Source organism: Petaurus breviceps, unplaced genomic scaffold (assembly GCF_028583685.1).
Source record: "Petaurus breviceps papuanus isolate PSGF00001 unplaced genomic scaffold, PetGlider_PUasm1.0 140, whole genome shotgun sequence".
Lineage (NCBI taxonomy): Eukaryota > Metazoa > Chordata > Mammalia > Diprotodontia > Petauridae > Petaurus > Petaurus breviceps.
In genome coordinates this window covers 26,433,791-26,452,136 of record NW_027185698.1, presented here as the reverse complement: position 1 = coordinate 26,452,136, position 18,346 = coordinate 26,433,791, and the positions used below count along the sequence as shown (strand labels likewise).

The following is an 18,346-nucleotide window of genomic DNA, read 5'->3' as shown; positions in this document are numbered from 1 at the left end:
GCAGCATAGCTAATATTGAAATATATTTTGCATGACTTCACATGTATAATGGGCATCCATACTGCTTATCTTCTCAATGTGAGGGGGAGAGAGGGAATTTTGGACTGAACATAATTTTTTTTAATGTTTAATTTAAAAAAAATGATCTTTAATGTTGACAGCAGAGAATATAATCATCCACTTTTTCCCTTCCTCCATAGCATACTGCTCAGGGTTTCTGCTGACAACAATATCCTGGAGAGCAAAGACCACAGGTATGACCCAATATGGCTGTTCACTACTTTCCTAAGAGCCAAGATGACTTTGGTATATAATTAAGTGACCCAATAATATCTTCTCTGAGCCCAGACTCATCTTGCCTTAAACCCAGAGAACAGGATTCAAAATATAGCATGAAAAGAAAGTAACTAGGTTCAGAAAATTCATCTCATTCCTGGAGTCCATGCATATAATTACTTACATCTGCTCAAAGCAATACATTTACATAAGAGGAACTCTATAGTATACATTTGATGGACAACTCAATGTAACAATGTTTTCTGCAGCAGGGCAAAGAAAAATGAGGTGGGTTTTTGTGTGAGTTTTTTGGTTTTTTCTGATAAAGCCTTCCATTGGAAAGCAGTCAGTGTGTGTATGTGTGTGTGTCTGCATGTGTGTGTGTGTGTACACACACACATAATTTTCACTTAATTCCAGTGGCTCTTAAAAATACTATTATTTCTTAATACACTGAAAAAACTTGAACTTCAAAGGGAATAGTTTATTTCTAATATTGGATATATGACAGAAATCCAGACATAAAAATACATAGACAAATACATGGCATACATACACATACATACATACATACATACATACATACATACATACATAGATGAATTCACTGAAGCTTGAAATGAAAAATGTATTATAGACATTGGAGAAGATATCAAGGTAAAATGGAAACCATGCATATCTCACTGAATTCATCACAAGATAGACATCATAGGATGTGTTGGCAAAAGTACCACCATTGGCTGCTTTTGGTAAAAGTACAACATAGAATAATAATAATAGTGATAGGGTCAATTACCTTCAGCATCAAGACAATAAATTCTGGCTGTGGAAGCCAAAGCAGATGAAGCGTGCAGCAAAAAACAAAACAAACAAAACACAAATGAAAAATCATGGGAATAGTTAATGGCTAACTAAAGCTAAGTTATCTTGAACAAAAGGTATAATTGATAGACATACAAAAGAGGGAAGCAGAAAAACACAATGCCTTTTTCTCTATTGGGGCGGTCTTATTCTCCGTTCTCCTCCACTCAAACCCAATTCTAATTTTTAATTCTAATCACTGTGCGGAATTTTACATACTGAGCTCTCAAAAACTTTGTCAGCAGAGAGCTCAGCCCCTCCAGGGAACTCCCAAGCATATGGGCCTCCAGAATGGGCCTAGCAAGGGAAGCTTATCCAAGTACCAGCCTTATAAAGTTCAGAAATTCATCATCAGAAAATTGGCTACCAGGTAACAATGTTTTTGGTCATGGTAACTCATAAAATCATGTTACAGGAATGGAATATGGTGCAATATATGTCAGGAGAAATGGAGCCCACAATAATGAAGTTACAAATCTTTTAAATAAATAAATAGTATTCGTGCTTCAGGTATTTTATTTAGGTTTTAATTTCTCTTAATGCTATCAATTAGTGATTTTCTGCCATAGGCTAGTCTGTATGGTTCATATAGACTCTAAATCAAGGTTTGTTAGTCCTATTATATGGAGTTGGGAGTCTAGTGAAGCCTATGGACACTTTCTCAAAATAATGTCTTTAAACGCATATCATACATAAGTTATTATGAAAACCAATTACATAGAAATAAATGTATAATTTTTTTAACATCCAAATTCATGGGCACCCCTGATATCTCTCTATCCATGGATACCTTAGGGGTCTGCAGACTCCATCATCATCAACAAGGATTTATTAAACACTTACCATATGCCAGGCATTGTGCTAAGGACTGAGACACAAAGAAAGAAAAAAAGCAGTTTCTGCCCTCAAGGAGCTAATGTTCTAATGAAGGAAGAAGACATGAAAAACTTATGAACATACAAGATATATACGACATAAATGGGAGGTATTCTCAAAGGAAAGGCACTAGCAGTGGGATGATTAGGAAAGGCCTCGTGAAGGAGTTGAGACCCAAGACGAGTCTGGAAGGAAGCCAGGGAGTAGGGGTGAAGAGGAAGGACATTCCAGGCATGGGGAACAGCTAGTGAAAAGCAAGAAGACAGGAGATGGGGGTGCCATATGCCTGGAACACAAAGAACCAATTAAAACTCCCTAATCTAAATCCTTCTTCAATAGGACTTAACCAACTATGACCATGAGCAGGGAGAACATCCCCTCCCTACCAATTCGGATGGCAACCCCTCTAAGGCACAGTAGATGTTCTACGAGAGTTGATGTAACGCAAATATTCATCACTCTGTAAGTGACCTGGTGAAAAATGCCTCTGCACATTAGCCAGGCTTAGCCTTGGTCTACAAACCCAATCACTCTATCACAGGGCTTGTAATCCATATTTCTTCAACCTGGTGGGGCCTGTCAGAGTTTGGCTCTGGTAGAACCTTTGAGAATTTAGTTATCACCTCTACCTCATCTAGTCAAAATACTTCATCTTGTCAAAACAGAAGAACCTTTTACCCCTTCAATTGTCTGTTCCTCTGAAAAAGTAAGTGATGAGGGTGGAGGATCTTTAGAGGACAGAAAAATAGACATAAAAAGTAGAACTGGGTTCTTAACCCAGCAGGGTGATGACAACATAGAAGGCAAAAACGAGGTGAAGAGGAAAACAAAGAACACCCTGACTATGTCTTCCCCAGGGTTCAGGCCTTAATAGATTGGGAAGAGCAATGTTTGCAATATTAATGAAACTTGGGGAAGATATCTAAACTGCTGTTCAAATGTTCTCATTTGAATAACAGGATGAGCACTGGGCTGTGGAATTAGGGAAATGTCAGAAGGCCAACAAATCAAGTGATGAAGTGGGCTGTATCTCCTGGGATGACAGCACAGTCCCCAAATCCTCCGACCCTTCTGCAAACTAGCGTAGAGGGACTGCTATGTCTGGTTTCCAGGTAGCCACAGATAAGCTTTCAAAAGAAAGCCTAAAGTTTAAAAAACAGTATCTGTAAACAATAGCTACATCTTAGCAAGACAAGCTGTTTTTGTCAACTGAGCCAACAGGCAACCCCTTTGAGGTTTTTTTTTATTTTTGTTTGAACTGCATATGACGTATAAAAGAACAGCAGTAACCCTGAAGTAGTGGTCTGATCCAGGACTTCTCCTTCAGGGTTTATGGATACAACACCTTGAAGATGGGACTCATAACTTGAGATTTCTTTGCTTCCTCCATAGCACCAAAAGCAATGTTGGGTCAAGCACACAGTGGGCGATCAATAATTGCCAGGAGAGCTAGCAATTGCAAAAGTCTGGTTACTTATAAACATTTCCTGAGGGGTACCAGAGATTGCATACATTGTCATTTATGGAAACCCTGAATATGTAGTTCTTGGTGGAAGGTAGAAGCATATGTCATCACCACCTGAGAGAGACAGAACAATTAAGCTGACTTACCTTATACAAATAATCAATCATTAGAAACCCAATGACAATGGTGATGAATATTAAAGAAGCATACCATAGTCATATCAAAGTAAGACAAAAGGGCCTATTTAAAGGCAGTGGTAGGAAATTCAAATAAGACTGCACCTGGTCCAAGAAGAAACTTCAGGAAAGAAAAAGCAACGAAGTGATTAAATGAACAAAGAAAGTTTTAGTATTAAACACAGGTCCAGGAAAAAATAAGGAGGTGAACAGATAGATGATCAGTGGAAATAAACCACGGAAGGGTTTCACTTAACCATACAAAGAGTTCTTCTACTCAGTGATGAATTGGGAATTACGGCAACTCAAGGTTTTAGATGAAATGATCACAGAATGAAAATGAAAAAGCATCCAGCACTCACCTTGGAACTCTGATTCACTTGTAAGTTAGTCAAAGGACAGTTATCTGAGCATTTGCCAGTAAAATTCAAAAGATGATACCTTTCATTACTGTAACACATCCAGTTTTGACTATAAGAAAACAATGCTGCATTTTAAAAAAAAGAATAACCAAAACTTGTGCAGTCGGGTGAGTGAGGTCCCTGCCGTAAGAGCAGTTGTCATTCAGTCATTTCAGTAATGTCTGACTCTTGTGACTCCATTGGGGTTTTCTTGGCAGAGATACTAGAGTGGTTTGACATTTCCTTCTCCAGCTCCTTTTACAGATGAGGAACTGAGGCAAACAGGGTTAAGTGACTTATCCAGAGTCTTACAGCTAACAAGCATTTGAGACCGGCTTTGAACTTAGATCTTCCTGACTCCAGACCTCATGCTCTATCCACTGTGTCACCTAGCTGCCCAATGCCCTTTTTCCAGAGCCATGGACTGCCCAGATAGAAAAGTTTGCTAGCTTCCTAGTTGGAAGGGTCCTTTGGAGCCTGAGGCAGCTTTTGGATAACCTCAGCAGTTACCAAAAGCAAGTACAATCCAATCTAGTCACTAAGAAGAAAGTTCAAGCAGGATAACACTAATTCAGGTTAACAGGCTGTGCTTTTCTAGCACTACCCAAAAGTCCTCTCTCTCATTCACTGATGCCTCCACTCTTAAGACTGGTAGGCTCCTGCCCAAATCTCCATTTGAGAAAGTATCCATATGTCAGTCAAGCTTACAGGCTCAGACCTCAAACTCCAGGCTACTTTTTTTCCATCATGCCCTGTTTGGTTGGGTCTTCCTCTTAACCCTGATTTCCAGATGTCTTTTATGTTTTTGTTTCCTTACCCCATTAGAATGTAAGCTCCTTGAGGGCAGGGACTTGAGAGGTTTCTTTTTTCTTTATTTCCAACTTAGCACAGTGGCTGGTTATCAAGTAAATGTTTAATGAATGTTTTTATCTAATCTAATTTAAATCTGTGAATAATAGCAACGATTCTGAAATCAATATCTAGCCTCCAAAGGTGACAAGTGTTCATCTGGAGACTTAAATTTGTCCATCTTTTTTTTTTTTTAAATCAAGTCTATTTTATAGTTGTAATATTTTTCAATCTAGAGACCTATTACTTAACTTATTCAGGGAATCTCCAGGAGGAAACTAATTCCACTAACTGAGCAGTTTTAGTTACATCCAACTCTTTACGACTCCATTTGGGGTTTTCTTGGCAAAGATGCTGGAATGGTTTGCCATTTCCCTCTCCAGATCATTTTACATAGAGAGAAACTGAGGCACAAAGCAGTAAGTGACTTGCCCAGGGTCACACAACTAGTAAAAGTCTTGAGGCCAGACTTGAACTCACAAAGATGAGTCTTCCTGACTCTAGGCCCAGTGCTCTGTGCACTATGGCGCCACCTAGATGCCCTAATACAGATCTGCAACTCTACTACAACTCAGAATCTTAGTAACTATGATTATGAGGGGTTAATTGCTCAGGGCCACACTGCCAGCATGTGTCAGAGGGCCTTCTGAATCTGAGACTGGATATCTATTTACTACATGTCTCTGCCTTTCTTACAACCATATTTTGTTGGGGGGCAGTGTCTAGATGAAACCATGTGGCCTTTTTATGATCATAGTTACAAGTCAGAGAGATGTCTCTCTTCTCCCCTAAAAATGTGACTTTCTTAAAGCCTCCAAGGCCTCAAAGGGTCTTTACAGTTTCTTAAGCATGAATACAGAATGAATCACCCTTTGATGACAACAAACTCTCCTTGATCCATAAGCTGTGATAAATTAATCAGCTTATTTGTGACAGGAACAGCATAATAAAGGTAATAAGATACATGGTCAGGTGGAAAGGATTCAAGTCACCTCAGGTGGGATTGGGGGTGGGGATGGAGGGATAGGAAGAGTTACCTATTAATTTGCTATGCACATTTGGCAGTGACAAACAGGGAAAGATGAAGGATGGCCCACAAAGATGCCTTGACTATAAAACCCAGGGCAGAAGGAAAACTGTTTAAAAGAAAATGTAAGGGGTGGTTGGGTGGTGCAGGTGAATAGAGCACTGGCCCTGGAGTCAGGAGGACCTCAGTTCAAATCCGGCCTCAGACACTAAACACTTACTAGCTGTGTGACCTTGGGCAAGTCACTTAACTTCAATTGCCCTGCCCTCCCCCCTCCAAAAAGCAAAAAAAAAAAAAAAAAAAAAAAAAATTTATATATATATATATATATATATATATATATATATATATAAACCATATTTAGGAATGTTGAGTCATGCATTAATTCTTGTAGTTTCAGATGTAAGAATTAATCTTGATTCCAGAAGACTGCTGATGACATATATTTACCTTCCATTGATAGAAGGCCTCAGATTATGAAAGCAGAAAATTTCTCAGTTTATTTTCTTCAAGCTACTTTCTGGTATAAAGGAGAAGTTGTACCGGAGAAGGCTTTTGGAAACAGCAGTGATTTTTTTTAAAGTACCAGTATTACATTATATGTATGTATGTATGTTAAATCATGAATGCCACCATGGTGTAGTGGATGGAGATCGGCCCTCTAAGTCAGGAAGAGCTGGGTTCACATCCTACCTCTGACACACTGTGGCTGTGTGACTGAGTCAGTCACTTTACCTCTCAATGCTCTAGGTGACTCTCTGAGACTATAAATTGGAGAAGGCGAATGATTGCATTGGTAGAGGGAAATTTTTTTCTTCTGGGTAAGTTCCCTCTACCACAGCATCAGTCCCTAACCCAATCCTTATGTTAAGTCAAAGGTTCCAGAATTATAAGAAACCACAGTATATCTTCTCTAACTTGACTTTACAGTTGAGGAAACTGAGGCCCAGGAAGGAAAGGGGTTGAACTTAGGTTTTCTAACTCTAAATCTGGCCCTCTTTACACCAGACCATACTTGGGTAAGGCTAATAATGCTAAAAGACAGTCCTCTGATGAAGTGAAGTTTTCCCAGGATCCTGTCCATGGAGTTTTCTAGCAAATTACCTAGTTCTATAAGTTCTCTCAAGCTCAGATGCTTTGCTACTAACATGCCCAGTTTTATTGTTGTTTCTGATCTATTTAGGGGGAGGACTCAGAAGGATCTGGGCACTGGGTTTCCTAGAACCCAAGCTCTACCACCCAACCAAGCACATCACATTTTTCTAGCTCAGGAGTTGTGCTGTCTTTTCTAAAATCTTGGCCCCAAGGCTCATCAGGGAAACTTCCATGGTTTTAGAACTATATTCCAGAGAGGGGTTCTTAAGTTAACTTAGGGTCATGAATTTGCTTTAAAAATATTTTGATCATTGCATTTCAATATAACTCATTTCTCTAGTAATCTTATTTATTTTATGCATTTAAAAATATTATTCTGAGGTGGTCCATAGGTTCACCAGGCTGCCAAAAAAGCTCATGATACAAAAAAGTTGGTAAGAGCCCCTGCCCTACAATCATGGGATATGGCCCCAAGCATTTTCCTACAACCCAGAACCAGTTGCTGGTAGGCATATTATTTCTTGGGGTCAAACCGCATTGCAGGCTGCAATTACTAGACCAATTCATTCTTTAAGGGAAAAAATAGTAAATGTGTTTCTCTTCTCATGGGTGAGGGGTTGGGGTTGGTACAGATATACATTTTTGAGATATATGAACAAAACCAGAGTTAAGCATACCTCCCTAAGTATGAACCCACTTAACTGTTAGGAGGGGTTTTAAGTGCTGGGGAGAATCTGATTTATCTCTTAGGTAATCTCCCTTTTGCATAATCCAGGCATCCTATAAGCTTTTCCCAGGAGTTTCTGAGTGTGTGTGTTTTCCTGAGTATCACTGTTCAATGAGTTTGCCCGATTTGGGGCCTTCAGGGTGTTGTCCCTTTAGAATACCTGCACTCATGGGACACACCAGTCATCTAAATAAGTCAATGCTTCTGTTAGTTAAAGTAACTTGCTGACTGCTAAGAAGTACCAGGTCAGCTACTGAGCAATTTCCTTCTCTGGGAGACATTCAGATATTATGCTGATATTTATAGTCACATAAAAAGAAAACAGAACCTAATAGGACATGATGGCTGGTTGGGGACCCTGTCACCCAGGATGCACAATTCTCTGGCACTCCTCACCCCCATCCCACCCTCCCAAACCCAACATTCGCTAACAATCAACCCAAGATTAAAGGAACAGAAGCGTCCATTGTGAGGCTTAAAGTCTCACAGAGAATGCGGGTTATACCTCGCTAAGTGACGTCAAGTCAATACCTATGGAATTTCAATCTGAAATGAATCCACTCTGAACAAACTTTTGCTTTTAGATGATGCTTTTAAATTTTATTAGTTTGGGAAATGTAACATATTCCACTAATGGAACTTTGACTAATACTCCACAGGGCCATAAACTCAACTTTCCCACCAACAGGTTAAGTCGAGGTGGGCAGACACAAATCAAGTAACGCATCTTTCACATGATCGGCTCTGATTTCAGGTGAGAGAAACACATTCTGACTTTGAAAAACACAAACGACATAGAGAGACAGAAAAGAACATTACCTTCTGATAATCATTCTTTGTGTGCTCAAACCTTTGTTGTACAGCCTTTCTGATGAGGTCTAAAAATAAAAAAACACAGAGACACAACAAACCATCAGAATAATGACAGTTATCAGGAAAAAGGTCAGTGAAGAATTTATAATAACCAATGTTTGCATTGTGAAATCAGGATCCTGAAAATGCAGATCTCACTTTTAATTTTTATAGTATATAAAGAAGAACAATCAACATCACCAATAATTACATAGCACATTACAGTTCATTGTCAATAGTCATAAAAATAACTGACATTTACATAGGGTTTGCAAATTGCTACGCATAATTCTCTTGCTAGAAATTTCACTAGAGCTCTGCGAAACAGATACTGACCACAGGACCCTGTGGTTAATCTTTCTGTAAAATGAAGCTTCTATAATTTGCTTTCAGTCAGTCAATCACTAAACATTTATTGGGGATCTACTATGTGTGTCATGCTTTGTGCTAAGCATTGGAAAAGCTTAGCTTTTCACCGTAAGGTAAAATGAAATATACTTGCACTTATTAGACTTTGCAGAATGTATTTTCCCACGTATGAAAGGCATTTTTTTTCTTTTTTGACACAGAGTATCTACATATTCCAATGTGCAAGTGAAAGGCTTGCTGCCAGCAGAGGCACATTAGCTAGCAAAATTTTACAAAGTGACAGCCTTAACTTTCTAATCTAAGCCCCAAAACTCAAGCACAACCGACTCCACTCTTTTGCAACTTTAATCCATTTCAAAGGCTCATTCATCCTTTCAAGTCTTTTTATTTTTTTTTTTTTGGTACAGACCTTGAAAAGCTTTGATGTGGTGTGTCAAGTACTTGAAGGAATAACATGAAGCAATCTTGGGTTCAATCTCCCTTATGTATTGGGCACTGATGGGGAATGAAGCAGTCCACAGAAATGATTACGTTAGGATACCACCAAATTTGGTTATTTTTTTATTTTAATAGTTTTCCTGGTAAAATACATAACATTGTGCCAGGCACTGAACCTAACAATAGTAGGTGCTTAGTAAATGTTTATGGATTGACTGAGGTGACACAGCATGTTGAGCACTAGATTTGAAGTTAGGAAGACCCGAGTTCAAATCCTACCTCAGACACTTATTAGCTTGTATAAACCTGGGGAAATCACTTACTCTTGTCTCAACCTCAGTTTCCCCATCTACAAAATGGAGATAACAGTATGATCTACTTCTTTTTCTTCTTTTTGGAGGGGAGAAGGCAGGGCAATCGGGGTCAAGTGACTTGCCCAAGGTCACACAGCTATGTGTCAAGTGTCTGAGGTTGGATTTGAACTCAGGTCCTCCTGACTCCAGGGTCGATGACCTATTCACTAGTCTACTTCTCAGACCTACTGTGAGAATAAAATAAGAGAACATTTATGAAGTGCTAGGATAAAGGATCTGATATATACACAGATTAGAACAATACAGTGTAAGGGTTAAGAAAAAGATCCAGAAAACACTCTCAGAAAATCTGAGGAGGAAGAGAATGCTTTTAGCTGGAAGGATCAGGCAAGACTTCTTAGGGAAAGTAGCCATCATGCTGAGAGTGTGGAAGGGAGAGAAAGACTCTGAAAGCTAAAGATGAGCAGGTTCTGGGAGGGAGTCCTAAAAGGCATTTCGTTTATTCATTCAACAAATATTGATGAAGCGTTTATGGTAGGTACAGAGACCACTGCGCTGGGCTAAGTTTACAGCTAAGACACAGTATCTGTCCTCACTGAGTTTAAACACTATTAAACAGGAAAAGTGAAATGGCTTTCATGCATGACCTTGTGACCTGTTTCTGTAGCTCAGAGGCTATATTTCGTTTTTGCTTATTTCTGGGTTTCTCAAGAGTTTCAAAAGGCCAGAGGTGCAAGAAGTTCTGACTCCTGATAAGTGGGACTGCCATTTATGTCATTTCATTGTTGCAAAAACTTATACATCTTTAATAAGGAAAATAAATGTCATGCAAGCAACTGAAAGAAACCCCAAGATTTTATATCAGGAGTCCTAATGTGCTACCAGGATTTCCCCTCGACTTCTCTTCCTCATCTCTCTTTAATACATCATTAAGTTGAGGCAGCTAGGTGGTGCAATGAATAGCACACAGTCAGGAGGAGTTCAAATCCAGCCTCAGGCACTTGCCACACTTACTAGCTGTGTGACCTTCAGCAGGTCACTTAACCCCAACTGCCTTGCCTTCTCCCCTCCAAAAGTAAATAAATAATTAAGTCTCTGAAGAATTAATTACCAGTTTGATCACAGTCCACAGTGACCCCAACCCACTTCCCAATCCCTTGATTTTATGTCACCAAAGAATCAGTCTTCTAAGGGAAAGATTCGTAGGTGAAATACAAATTTGGGTTGAAATCTTAGAAATGTATTCTGAAAGTCCATTATGCAAAGACTGAATATCACTCTTTCTATGGGATCTGGAATGCTTGGCAATAGGTCTTCCAAAATCTTGGGCGATAATCAGAGAGCTTTTAAAAACCTAAAACCAATTAGATCCTAACGTCTGGATGGCCCCCTTTTGATACACCTCAACATTCCTAATAAAATCAACTTTCAATTATCCACAGGGTGGTTCAGGGTTGTAGGTATAACATCATATTTTAATGTGGCTTTCAATTTGGGAACTCAGGGGAATTGAAACTTTTGGAATTATCTACTATCTAATCAAGTAGTCACAAATCTCAGGGCTATCAATTCTTTGGGAAGAAGGGGAAGGCTGAAGAGTTATTGTGAAGGAATTAAGAACACATGCAAAGCAATAAACAAGCAAAAATTTAATGTATACACATTTGTATGTATATACATATATAGTGTACAGATCCATTTTATACACACACACATGAAATGAATAAATGGAAAAGGGTTTAGTAAGAGCTTACTCTGCTAAGCACGGTGCTAAATGCTACAGACACAAAGAGAAAAAAAAGAACACAGTTCCTGCCTTCAAAGAGCTCGCTCTAATTTGAGGAGAAAGCATATTTTTTAAAGTTCTGCTGCAGAACAGATAGAAAGGCCCAGAGATCCTTGGGTTACATAACAAGGCTCATAACAATGTCAAGGTATAGGGGCAGGGCACATGGCAAAGTTTGGAGGTTCACTGAATACTGGTTCTGGAGTCAGGAAGATGAATACAATTTGACCTCAGACTCCTACTAAAAACCACTAACTCTGACTGCTTCGGTTTCTTCAATTATAAAATGGGGGTAATAATTTGTCCTACTTCCTAAAGTTGTTAAGAGGATCAAAAGAGGTATCTGCAAAGCACTTAGCACAGTGCCAATATACAGTAAGTGTTTAATAAATGTTTATTCCATTCCTCCTTAGAAGGCAGTGGAAAGGCAAACAGTGGTCCTCAATTTTATCAGAAGGAATGAAATTGTTGACTCCCACCTCCTCCAAGTCCTGTCTATGACTTGGTCAAGGAGCCTGGCAATAATAACCTGGGGAGGGTATGTGGACTGGTCTTCCATCACTCATCTGTCCTACATGGGATTATGTACATATTACTACTTTTCATATATATGTAAATGCTAGTATAATTAGTAAAATACATGTTCCTTTTTAAAAGACTCAGCCTTTCTCCATTTTCACTCATACTTATCAACAGAGTGAGCAGTGAGTGAGGTCATAATTGTATAGGTTTCCATGCAATAGTCCAAATGTGATCCTCCCCAGCCCTCACCTTATCCAGTGAGCAAACGTTTCTTTGAGTGAAATGCTGTTGGAAATGGATACTATAAATTCATCCTAGATCTACAGTCACTGACCATGAAGGAATTAAGAAGGATATCATTACTCATCATTATCAAACATTCACAAAACCTTGAATGAATTACATCAAGAACACACCCTATACATAATATATAACACGGTATCATTTATTACACATACACACACTCACACACACACACACACACACACACACACACACACTGGCACTTGCCACTTCCTGGGTCAAGTGATGACCCCTGATCACAACTCCTCTACGTTTTCTTCCTGGAAGACACTTTTATACACAATTATACACAAAATTTTTAATATTCGATGTCACCAATATATAAGCCTCCCTCTGGGAAGGGGGAAGAGAAGGAGGTGGCATATTCCCTGAATCTGAGGACAAAGTAAGAAAATCCATTCTCTGTAAGAGGTTAACACAAATCTACAAGAAGCTGACACTCAGCACATGCAGAAGAAATCCTCCCCCAAAGCAGCAAGCTGATGATTCCTAATTGTATTTATTGTTGGGAAGTCCTCAGTTGTCTCCTAAATTCCATCAAGAAGCTGCCAATCAAAATGAAACTTATATAAGGTAAGCTATAAATTGTAAGTTCTGCCATCATGAAATATAAAGCAAATGGCAGATGACCAGCACAGTCCTCAGAAAATTAGTCAAAAAGCCTGGTCCTAGGGAAGACTGGAAATAAGAACGTATGTCATCAATGTAGTTACAATAAATTCAGGGCAAAGGCTGCCCTAACCAGTAGTACTGAAAGCTGTGATCAACAGGATTGCTTTTGAAATGCAAATGTAGCCATGTGGTAAAGAATATTATTCACTTTAATAGGTGTATACGTATATATATATGTATATGTATACATACACACATATACATATACATATACATATATATAAATATAAAGATCATGAAGACAAGGACATTAGGCTCTAAGAGTTTGGGGAAGATTTCCCTTCAGGCCATTCAATTCCCTTTCCTTTGACTATACATTCAAACCAAACAAACTTTTAGTATAAATCTGGTCAGAACTATGCCCAAAGAACTATAAAAACTGTGCATATCCTTCGATCCAGCAATACCACTACTAGGTCTGTATCCCAAAAAGATCATAAAAAAAGAGAAAAGGACCCATATGTACAAAAATATTTATAGCAGTTCTTTTTGTGGTAGCCAAAAATTGGAAATTGAGATGTCTATCAATTGGTGAATGGTTGAGTAAGTCATGGTATATGAATGCAATGAAATTCTATTGTGCTATAAGAGATGATGAGCAGGCGGATTTCAGAAAAACTTGGAAACATTTACATGAACTGATGCTGAGTGCAATAAGCAGAACCAGAACATCGTATACAGCTAACAGCAACATTGCGTTATGATCAAATTTCATAAGACTTAGCTCTTAGCAATACAATGGTCTAAGACAATTTCAAAAGACTCACAATCCAGAGAAAGACCTATAGAGTCTAAATGGAGAATGAAACATTCTCTTTTCTCTCTCTTTTATTCCCTTTTGCTCTGATTCTTCTTTCACATGACTAACATGGAAATGTTTAATATGATTGTATATGTATAACCTGTATCAGATTATTTGCTATCTTGGGGAGAGGGGAGAAGGAAAGAAGACAAATCTGGAACTCAAAATCTTATAAAAGTGAATGTTGAAAACTATCTTTATATATAATTGAAAAAAAATAAGATATTATTAAGTGGGTAAAAAAAAAAAAAAGGGAAAATAAATAAATCTGGCCAGAGAGAATGACTCTGTTTACAATGTTCAAAACCCTAATGTCCTTAGGGGAAAAGATTCAGTTCAGATCCCCAGAGGCAGAATGTAAAGAAGAAATGCTGAGCTCTGGGGCAATGTGTGGAAAGGGAAAGTACCTGAGTTGAAACCATGGGGGTTCAAGAGTCAAATCTTCTTTCTCTCCTATTTCAAGAGTCTGGAGAGGCACAGCAATCATTGCTAAAGTCATGGGACCACTTCATGATCAATGACTATAGAGAGAATATATGCATAGATTCCATTTCTCACAATGGTTAGGGAAAGGAAACATCACTCTTTTTTTCCCGGAGGTGGGTGTGGCAGTGGGTTAGGGAATGAGGTAGTAAAAAGAAATGTTATTCTGTGAACTATATTTGTGAACTCCATTTCCCAGAGAGTTGTATGGAAAGCCACAGTATAGTGATCTACAGAACCTGAGCTAAAACTCAGAAAAAGTTCCAGAAGCTAAAAATCTGTGAAATCTGTTTCAAATTTGCTTCAAATTTTTAAATTAAAAAAAATCAATTTTCTTTTCTACTTCTGGAGCAACTAGGCAGCAAATAGAACTGACAAATATGATAGCAGCACACACACACACACACCACACACACACACACACACACACACACATACATACAATCCCCAGTTGCTTGCTATTGGGAAAATGGGATAGATACATAGAAGCCTTCTCCTATACATAGTCTCACCTTCATTTTCTTGTCTATGGGCCCAGGGCATTTCTTTTCCCTGCACAATGCCAAAAAATAAAAACAATAACAAAACTAATAGAAAAACAGAATTGCAAGGAGTAGAAGAGAAGCTGGCACCTAAAATGGCAGAGAAATAAACTAAGACATCTGATGATCAGAACAGGAATGACCAATCCTAGTTGCCCACTGGCCATACGCAGGTTCACTCTTTGATACCACAACACAAAGGCTAAAAGGCTATGTGAAGAAAAGAGGAAAAGATAAAGAAAAAAAGATATGTGATTTTTCTCCTCAGAAGCTATGCCTTTGAACCACATTCTTATTTTCTCTAGAGTCTCCAGTAGTAATGGATTATTCCTACAATTTACTGTCATTCATGGATTCATTGATTATTTATTTTATGATTCCACAGGGAGCACATGGAGTAAACATGAAGTTTAGATAGGGGCAGCACTTGCTTTTCTAAGGCTTATGGTCTTTTAGCTCACACCCAGATCACATAGTATAAAATTCAACATGGCAACGATGAAAAAATTCTGAAGTATAAGCAAGACAAATTTCTCTTACAAAGATCTTCCAGGTTTACAGAGAGCTGGTATAAACAGGCATTCTGCAATAGATCGGTGGTCAACTAGCCGGCAACAGTTTAGTTGTAAGCTATTAAGTAGGCGTTACAATGTGCAGAATGCAGGGCCTGGAGTCAGGAAGACTCACTCACCTTCCTCAGTTCTAATCTGGCTTCAGACACTTACTAGCTGTTTTACTCTGGCCAAGCCAAGCTACTTAACCCATTTGCCTCAGTTTTCTCCTCTGTAAAATGAGTTGGAGAAGGAAATGGTAAACCACTTTGGTATCTTTTCCAAGGAAACCCCAAAAGGGGTCACTAAGAGTGAGACATGAAGAAAAGCAAATAAACAACAAAACTATTAAAAGAGTCACATGAAAAATTCTCCCAGTCACTAGTAAGAGATAAGGAAATACAACCCTGAGCAACTCAGATGACAAGAGGAAAATTCCGATCATTTGAGGGTCCGAGGAAAGAGAGGGACATTACTGCACAGTTGGTAGAGCTATGGATTTTTTTCAACCATTCTGGAAAGCAATCTGGAAGTACAAGCAAAACTACTTCTGGGCATATATTGTAAGGAGGTTGAGGACAGAAGGAGAGAATCCAAATTGCAAAGATATTGAGAGCAGCATCTTGTGTTTTAGAGAAAACAAAAAAGGAAACAAAGCGGGAAACCCATGATTTGGGAAACAAACAAATTGTGATATGGGTGTCATGGAATATTATTAGGTCATAAAAAAATGACAATTATGATGGATTCAGGGAAAGCCAGCAAGATGTGTATGAACTGATCCAAAGTGAAACTAGAAACACAATTTTTAGGATGATCGTGAAAATGCAAAAGAAGAAAAAAAACTTTGAAAGACACCAAAGTTCTGACTGATGTAACCATGACTTCAAAAGTCTAAAGACAATTTGGTTGTTTTTGCAGAGGTCGGTTGACAGGTACAAAATAAAGACTGTCTCAGACTCCTTTACATGAAAAAATAATCATTGAGGATTCCCTACTTCAAAGAGCTTTTAGTTTATGGGGTTCTCTCAATAATTACCATATTCAAAATTAAAACATCTTAGTATTATTATTAATGTAGTTTCGACTTTGCAGACTCCCTGAAAGCGTCTCAGGGACACCCCCCCCGAATGTCCCTGCACCTATTAAGGAAAGGAAATGTTTTCCTCATTATGCTGCTGGTGTCTCCCTATGGACAATTTTAAAGTCCTTTATGGGTTTTAACTTTCCTTCCTTTGGTTTCCAAAATTGCAAACAGAGTAACTCCTGATACCATAAAGTTCAATGCCTTATCTCTTTAAGTTCCCCTCTCAAGTCTCTCCCAATATCATTCTCTGGTTGCTTTCAATTGTCAGAGGCCCAGGATTCAGGGTGCTGATAACTGAATACTCTTCCCCAGGAAAAAAAAAAAAAAGAACCTATGCCCTAAACCATGCTGCCTCTCTGACTGTATGTGATGAAAACCAGGCAAATATATGTAAAGGTATAACTTACACTCAAAAAACTATGTGGACCCTTGAGACATAACTAACTAAGCATATGTGCATAGCATTTTAGATGACTAATAATCCTAGACCTTAATGCCTGACATATTTTTTAACTAGAATTAAAAAGATTTGCTTGGGAGGGATCATTTCCAGCTTGCATTATGTTAATGCTTTCAATCTCTTCCCAGATTTCCACACACAGGCACTGGCCATCTGTTCTCACACAACGCTTTTGGTAACTACCTTTCTCACTGGACTTTTACATTCTACCTTGTGGCATGGTTTTAAGTCTGCTGCTACATAGGAAACTCCATGAGACCAGAGATGTTGCTGTCTTCTCTGTAATCCCCACAAGGCCTAGCAAAGAAACTGGGATGTGTGACTGAATAACTGTCTAGTGAGTCAACAACAGTTATTAAGACTGAACATGACACACCTCTTCCTCCAACTGTAACAACCTTCCTACCTTCCTTCTCTTAGCATGGAGTCAGAAAACCTAGATTTAAACCCCACCTCTGATGATTACTCCTTATATGCAAGCTATTTAAATTGCTTGGGTCTCAGTTTCCCTATCTGTAAAATGAAGAGATTAAACCAAGTAGCCTTCTAAAGGTTGATTCTATGATCCTTCTATTTTGTACAGTAAGTTGAGTCTCTACCTAAGTAATATATTAACTACCAAACTAGGTTACTGGGTAAATTTCCACACTCAACTGTCCCCAAATGTAAAACATAACCCAAAAGTAGAAACAAAGAATTATTCATGAAAGATATAGGCTCTTCTGTATACAGGTAACTCAAATTCCTATTCGTTCATTAATTCAATTAGCATTTGCTAAGTGCTTGTTACATACTAGGGCACAAAGACAAAACATATCCAGGTTCACACAAGTGAAGTTGCTGCCTTCATGGAATTTACAAATTCTTGCTACTGAGGGGAAGCAATATGAAAAGATAGAAATGAATACAAAATTAAAATATACAAAGTAATCTCCAGGAGGGAGAGGAATTGAGGAATAGCAAGGGGGTGAAGGGATAGGAGAAAGATGAAAGCAGATGAAGATACAGGACCTGGGCTGACCCTTGAAGGAAGGTAGGGACACCAAGCTGGCAGCTATGAGTAGGGGAAGGGAATGAATTTAAGGGATGGTGAGGAAGTAGAATCAAGATTTGGCAAATGAGTGGATATTGGAATGAGTGGTTAAGAACTCCTGGGCTGTATCTTTAGGGATCTGGAAGGACAGTATTGTCCTGTCATTGGTAGAATAAAAAAGAAGTTGGGAAAACTAAAGGCAGTTTGAGGAAGAAAAGTCCCCTTATTTCTCCTGAATTAACTCCACAACTCCAACCAACCACTGGCCATCTTGAATTGGAGATTCCAAGTATATGTCAAACTCAATATGTCCAAACTAGAAATGAACAATTACTCCCCCCTGCCCCACCCACAACACCTCTCCTTCAGACTTTCCTAT

General features: G+C 38.6%; 1 protein-coding gene across 5 annotated transcripts in view; it reads right to left on the bottom strand.

The window, feature by feature from the left end:
* The window catches only part of PROM1 (prominin 1), a 165,092-nt gene that overhangs the window by 84,316 nt on the left and 62,430 nt on the right, over window positions 1-18,346 (bottom strand). For all 5 annotated transcript variants that reach the window (XM_069069400.1, XM_069069431.1, XM_069069421.1 and 2 more), the window contains exon 4: window positions 8,573-8,631. In XM_069069400.1, the coding sequence (XP_068925501.1) occupies window positions 8,573-8,631 (59 nt within the window). The remainder of the gene's footprint in view (window positions 1-8,572; window positions 8,632-18,346) is intronic.